The sequence below is a fragment of the Gekko japonicus genome, unplaced genomic scaffold, assembly GCF_001447785.1.
Source record: "Gekko japonicus isolate JY-2015 unplaced genomic scaffold, Gekko_japonicus_V1.1 scaffold1389, whole genome shotgun sequence".
In the NCBI taxonomy this organism is placed as follows: domain Eukaryota; kingdom Metazoa; phylum Chordata; class Lepidosauria; order Squamata; family Gekkonidae; genus Gekko; species Gekko japonicus.
In genome coordinates, this window is record NW_015176492.1 from 703,781 (window position 1) to 711,005 (window position 7,225).

At 54.0% G+C, this 7,225-nt stretch overlaps 1 protein-coding gene across 1 annotated transcript in view; it reads right to left on the reverse strand.

Moving 5' to 3' along the window:
- Positions 1 to 385: 385 nt before the first annotated feature.
- NKPD1 (NTPase, KAP family P-loop domain containing 1) overlaps positions 386 to 7,225 on the reverse strand; it is a 60,094-nt gene continuing 53,254 nt past the window's right edge. Inside the window, exons 3-4 of the mRNA XM_015427270.1 lie at positions 5,658 to 5,789; positions 386 to 2,300 (exon numbers count right to left, since the gene is read on the reverse strand). Coding sequence (XP_015282756.1) covers positions 592 to 2,300; positions 5,658 to 5,789 — 1,841 coding nt within the window. The 3' untranslated portion in view covers positions 386 to 591. The remainder of the gene's footprint in view (positions 2,301 to 5,657; positions 5,790 to 7,225) is intronic.

The window sequence follows — 7,225 nt, forward strand, 5'->3', positions numbered from 1 at the left end:
TGTGTGCCATAAAATGTAATGCCAAGTACTGGAGATAGAAACATTATAAAGGACAGCAGGTGGTAATCCCCAAGTTGTTATATCCTCACTGCAAGGCCCGTGTGCTGGGAGGGGGGTGCAAAGGAAAACTCACATGGGCGGACTGGAGAGCCAGCGGTGCAGCACTGGGCAGACGCTCCCACGCTGCTTGACTGCTGCAGATGAGGTTATTCCCCCATGCTGAAGCCACAATCTGACTGGCTCCGCCCACTCCCCCCTTGAGCAGTCCCCCGTTCCCTCCCTTGCACTAGTTGCTTGCGGGCCGCATAATAGCTCTAGATGGGCCGGTTCCGGCCCCCGGGCCTTGTTTGACACCCCTGATCTAGCAATCCTACTGCAGACCAACACAGCTGCCCTCTGTAATTAAAGGGACAGGACTTATTTTTCCCCCTACAGGCAGTTGGAAAGCAAGGCCTACCTAGGAGACAGCCCGAGGTACCTCCACACCGGGGAGTTATATGCAACAGCAGACAAAGCTGCCCTTTGGACAACTCATCCACCATTACTTATCTAATAGCGGGACTCCCCGGAGCAGTCCGAAAAGCCACTCTCCTAATCCGTTTTGTCCGAGTCATCTTCCTTCTTCTTTTTGTCCGAGTCGTCTTCCTTCTTCTTTTTGTCCGAGCCGTCTTCCTTCTTGTACATCTTCTCCAGCATAGCGAGCGCCCTCAGCTGACCCATCCGGTGCCTGATGGAATGGTCCAGGTTGACTGTATATCTCATGTACTTTGCCCCTTCCTGCACGGTGAATGGGAAGTCGTGGGACAAGAACTGCTCAAAGAGTTCCGGGTCGCTGTCCAGGGCCATAATGTTCTGGAGGTCCTTGTGCTTGGAGAAGAGTTCCTGGCAGTTGCCCACAAACACTTCCCACAGCGGCTGCTGGTTGAAGTCCTTGGGCGGCCGACACTGCTGCTTATCCTCCATGCACTGCAGGATCCAGCTCAAGCGGCACGGCCACTGATTGGCCAGGACCACCCAGCCCGCCACTGACCTGGGACAGATGTCGTGGCGGAGACTGTGCTGCTGGGTCATGAGCCGTAGGGTGATGGGGATAGTGTTGACGATCCTCTTCATCTGGATAATGCTCTCGGGGATGTACCTGTAAAGGCAGCCATATTCATCGTGCAAGGAGTGGAACGCCTCGTGGATATATTGCACGGCCTGGGCGTCGATCTGGTGCTGGTCCATTTCCACGGACGCTTCCATCTCAGCCAGGGCCGGGTCCATCCCTTTTCCCTTCCGGACTCCCTGCTCCACATTCCTTGTGATGATCCGGTACATCAGGTCTTCCCGGTTTTGGAAGGTCTCGTGCAAAAAACGCATCTTGGAACGGACACCAATTTCCGGGATGGAGAAGGGCAACGACACCGTGCGGTTGAGGTAGAGATAGCCATTGTCAGCCATGCCCTTCATGTTGCTCGCTTGCTCTAAGCAAGAGGTAATGATGCAGGGGTCCACCACCAGAATGAAAATGAACGGGGCGTTGGTGTCCGAAAGCAGTGTGTTGATGGCGTTCAGAACCCCGATCACTCGCTCTGGGTAGCATATGTCCAAGCTGGTGATCTCGAAGACGATTCTCAGCCGCTGCCTCTCAAATATCTCCATGTAATACACAAAGCTGGTGAGAAGTTCAATCTCTCTCTTGACCGCGCTCATGAAGCCCAAGTGACTGGTGAATTTCTGGTTGTTGGTCATGCTCTCGATCTTTTTCTTCTGACTGATGATCAGGTGTTTAATGACCGGAGCGAGAGCCAGGATGATGCTGGAGCCGGAGATTGTGGCAAAGACTGCGCTGATGACTTTCAGGGCGCTACCGTCCCTTATCCCTGGCACAAAGATGACGACCGTGGCCAGGCTCACCCCTGCAAGCAACATGACCACGAGTCCTCCGGCAGTGACGACAACTTTCTTCTTGAGCCTCCACTCGTTCTGGCTGAACCCCGAGGCAAAGCGTGGCCTGCTCCCGACGACATGGTAGAAGCTTAGTGGGAGAGGCCCAAAGTGTTGGCGGATGTGATCACAAAGGGTGGTGACCAACCCAGCCCAGAGTTTGTCACTTCCGGCATACTGCCAGGCACTGAACCTGATGAAAATGAAGTCGATGTTCTTCCTTCTGAGGTGGACTTCCGTGATCACCGGCTCGTAGAAGACCAGATACCACAGGAGAGTGAAGTAGTTCATTCCTTCCGGTCGCCGTGGCCTCTGGTGGGTTCTCCTGTATTCGTTTTCTTCTCTCCTGCAGGATTCTTTGTGCATACATTCTGCCAATGACAAAAAGGCATCAATAGAGGTACCTGTGGCAACTTCGGAAAACCGAGGGGCCTAGGACCACCTTCCCCTTACCTGGATGGCCCAGACTAGCCAGATCTGGGAAGTAAAGCAGGATCAGCCCTGGTTAGTACTTGGGTGGGAGACTCCAAGGAAGTTCAGGATTGCTACGCGGAGGCAGGCCATGGCAAACCACCTCTGAATGTCTCCTGGCTTGAAAACCCTACGGGGTCACCGTATGTCGGCTGCAACTTGATGACACTCCCCTCCACCATCAGGACCACCTTCCCTGTCTTTGAAGTAACCACCAATCCCTTGTCTGCATGACTTCAGCCATCACAATACCTAAACTGTTGAAATGCCCACTGTGTGAGTGGAACAGGGAGAGGGTCTGTTTGCTGGGAAGGGTTACATAAGAACATGAGGGAAGCCATGTTGGATCAGGCCAGTGGACCATCCAGTCCAACACTCTGCATCACAGTGGCCAGAAATACCCAGGGGGCATCAGGAGGTCCACCAGCAGGGCCAGAACTCCAGAAGCCCTCCCACTGCTGCCCCCCAAGCACCAAGGAGACAGAGCATCCCTGCCCCAGACAGAGCATTCCATCTCTCCCTTGTGGCTAATAGCCACTGATGGACCTCTGCTCCAGATGTTTCTCCAATCCCCTCTTGAAGCCGACGCTGCTTGTAGCAGCCACCACTTCCTGCAGCAGTGAATTCCACTCGTTCATTACTCTTTGGGTGGAAAAGTGGATACATCCTTGTGCATGCAGACACACACTGTGCCCCTTTCAGTATGTCTTGCTCGATACACAGCAGGGAACAACTTTTGCCCCTGTCGCAACACACCTTCCAAATGTGGCAGTTTCTCCCCCCACCCCCATTAAACCATGTGGGGAAAAATAAAAGGGGACATAACTACAGGGCAGGTCTTTGTCTCTCAGCTCCGTTCCAAATTGCAACATATTGATTTTGACCTGGAGACATTCAGGAGGCACTTCCTGTAGGGGTGTGTGCTGGGTATAAAGTGGGCAGAAAAAAATACCCAATAAATACCTATTTATTGGGTACTTTCTCAGTGATTCGGCTATCCGAAAATGGCCGCCCCCCAACCCCCCCCCCCGAAAATATCTGGGATCTTTGGGGGGCATCAGAGAGCCACAGTTACAGGGCATTTAAAGGGCTCTCAGTCGGTTTAAATGCATTTGGAGTGAACTCTCAGGCATTTAAAAATGAACTGTGGTCCCTTTAAATGCCTTTGAAGTTCACTCACGCTGTGGCTTGGAGAAGGCATTTAAAGGAACCGAATCCCTTTAAACAGCTTCCTCCCCCCTTTCATTGGAAATAATAGAGAATGGGGCACCTTCTTCTGGGCCCATAAAATTGGACCCTTGGTTTGATCTTTTTAAAGCTTGGGAGGGGGTGGAGGAGAGGCACGAGCAGCTGTACTGCAAAATTAGTGCCTCTACCTCAAAAAACAGCCCCCCCCCGAGCCCCAGATACCCCCGGACCGATTCTCCATTATAGCCTAATAGACCATTGACTATAATGGTCCCCATAGGCTATAATGGAGCCATAAAAAAATCAGCATTCCTGAATATTTCCCAAATCCCAATGCCATACAGATATTAGGATCCAGGAATATCAAGTAATCCTGATAATTTTCGGGTCTGATATACCCGAACCCGAAAAATACCAATTTTTTGGTGTGTGCGCACATCCCTAGCTGCCTGTTTTGCCAGGGCTTTTGAGGGGGATTGAATGGCAGGCATCTTTTAAGGGTGTGTGTGGAGATCTGGGATTTGCTTTCCACTGGAAACGTTTTTAACTATAAGTTCGGTGGGAAGGAAACAGCGTTCCGTGCGCCTTGGTGTTTAGTCATGCCGGCCACATGACCACGGAAACGTCTTCGGACAGCGCTGGCTCTTCGGCTTTGAAACGGAGTTGAGCACTGCAACCCGAGAGTCGGACTCGACTGGCTTTCGAGCAAGGGGAACCTTTACCTTTACTTTAAGACGCCTTGAACCGCAAGAAAATGTGGGGTAGAAATATTTTAATGAAATAAATAGGAATGGCCCAGAAAGCGTCACTAAGCCCCGCGTTGGCTCTGTCTGCCTTGTCCTGATTTCTGCTTCTCGGTGTGATGTCAGGGCGGGAGTCGGCAACTCGAATCCAGTGAGACAAAGCCAGACCGTGAAGAGACACCGGCTGCTGCTCCATGTGCAACCGAGAAGCCAAAAAGGAAAGGCATCTGTAGCAAACAGGTTTGGCCGATGGACATTTGTGGGGCCGGGGGGTAGCAAGTACGTGAGGTCTTGGGCCTTCCACTCCCCCACTGGCTTTCTGGCAAAACTAGCGGCTGGCTGGGATGTTAGAATGGGGTGGAAACCGGGGAGGGGGGGGTCTTCGGGGTGGGAGGAATCGTCTGATGGGCCTACATTCTAATTGGTGGTCGTGGAAACTGCCGTCAGGTTGCGGATGACTTGTGGCGATCCCATAGGGTTTTTCAGGGCAAGAAACTTAACAGAGTTTTGCCATGGCCTGCCTCTGCATAGCAACCCTGGACTTCCTTACTGGTCTCCCATCCAAATACTAACCAGGGCCAACCCTGCTTAGCTTCCAGGATCTGATGAGATCAGGCTAGCCTAAGCTATCCAGGTCACGGCAGAGAGGAACAGAGGTGGTTTGCCTTTGCCTGCCTCTGCGGAGCGACCCTGGACTTTCTTACTCGTCTCCCATCCAAATACCAGCGAGGGCCAACCCTACTTAGCTTCCCGGATCTGACGAGATCAGGCTAGCCTGGGCTATCCAGGTCAGGGCAGAGAGGAACAGAGGTGGTTTGCCTTTGCCTGCCTCTGCGGAGCGACCCTGGACTTTCTTACTCGTCTCCCATCCAAATACCAACCAGGGCCGACCCTGCTTAGCTTCCGAGATCTGACGGGATCCGGCTAGCCTGGGCCATCCAGAGAAGGGCACGCATTCTAATTAGTTTCCACAAAAAGTGACAAATGTACAACCCGATAACATTTACGGTTGGTGTGTGGCTTACCGACAGGGCTACCAGGGCAGCTTCTGGATTTTATGGAAGACAGATAGCGCCCCCCCCCCTCCGCTCCCCGTTTCAGAGCATAGCTCTTTAGGAGATTTCCCCCAGACTCCATATCTGAACTGCAGAAGCTACGAATCTGGAAGTAAAATACCCCCAAAGGGAACTTGAATCTGTTTTCCCAACTAGGTTTGCAGTGGTTCCCCGCCCCCGCCCCCGATGCCATCGCATACACATCTGCGACAACCTTTTTGACCACTAACCACCACCCCCAGCACGCGTCTCTCTTTCCCGTGGCACCGACCTGCATTGTTCTCCAGGAGGGAGTGGAGCCGGGTTCCGCAGGGCGAGTAGAAGCCCACGGTGACGGGGGTGGAGGTGTGGCACAGAGTCTTGGAGAGAGAGCAGCAGTAGATGTCATCTTCCGTCAGGAGATCTGGGAGGGCGGGGAAAGAACAGGAGCGCCCGTAAGCTTAGTGCGGAAGAACAGCGGGGGAACCGGCTGACTCGTCTTTTGCATCTTCTCTAGGCCCGTAGCCAATTTTTGTTTTAAATTCAGGGGGCCTTTAAATAAGTCAAGGGGGGTGCACACCCTCCCGCACCCCCCAAAAAAATCTGGGCTGGATGGGAAGTCAGGGGGGGCCTTCGGGGTCAGCCAGGGGGCCGGGCTCCGAGATGCCCCATTGTAGCTACAGGCCTGATCATCTCCATCTTCTGTCGCGGCTCTTAGTGGGGCTGTCCGGGGCGACTTGCGTTGACCCAGTGCTCGTCCTTTCCCAGGCCAAGGGTAGAATCATAGAGTTCGAAGGGACCTCCGGGGCCATCTATGCAGGATAGCTTCCCCCCCCACACACACACGCCCAGTGACCGCTGTTCCATGCCCAGAAGATGACAAAAAACCTCCAGGATCCCCAGCCAAACTGGCCTGGAGGAAAATGGCGTCCTGACCCCAAAGTGGTGATCGGCATGTCCCTGGGCGTGTAAGGAAGGGCCGCGGCAACTAAGCACTGAGGCAACCCTTCCTGTCCTTTGTCTCTCTTAAGGTGAAGCCTGCTTGCCTTCCACGGCACTGGGCACGTCGGATATTTGTGCCAGTAATGTATTTTGCATCTAAGATTCCGTGAAGAATTTAGAGTCCGAACCACTTAGGCTGGCTTTACTTAAAGCAGGGCCGGCGTCGGCAGCATACCCTCAGGTGGGGCAGCTGCCCGGGCCCGGGAATTCTGGGGTGCCCTGCTGCTGCCGCCCACCCCTCACCCAGCATGCCTTCGCACTTGTGAGCCCTCTGCCCCGCATGCCCCCAGCTGCACACGCTGCCCGGTACCCAGGGGTCATTTCCTGCAGGAGCGCACAGGAGCGGAGCTCCGGCAGTAAAGAGCACATGCAACAAGCCCCGCCCCCTGCTCCCAGCAGCCCTCAGTCAGAGCAAGAAGCAGCCAGGTAAGTTGCAGAGCCCACCCGGCCCCCCAGTCCAAAACAGTCCAGTTGTACCTTTAAGACCAAGTTTTATTCAGGTACAAGCTCTCCCTCCTCTGCAAGGACAGAACTGCACATTCCCGCCCCCAATAGCTAGCAATCCAAAACAGTCCAGTGGAGCCTGAGTGTTGGGTGTTGCCTTCTGACACGCTTCCGGTGAGGTCGGGGGTGTGACATATGCAAATAAGTTATGCTAATGAGTTATGCTAATGAGCTCCTGCCCCTCTTTTTCCACGAAATGGCCCCTGCCGGTACCATCAGGCAAAGGGCTGCGGGCAGGGGTCATTTCCTGCGGGAGCACACAGGAGCGGAGCACTGGCCGTAAGGAGCCCAGGGGGCTGGCACATGCAACAAGCCCCACCCCCTACTCCCAGCAGCCCTCAGTCGGGCCATGAG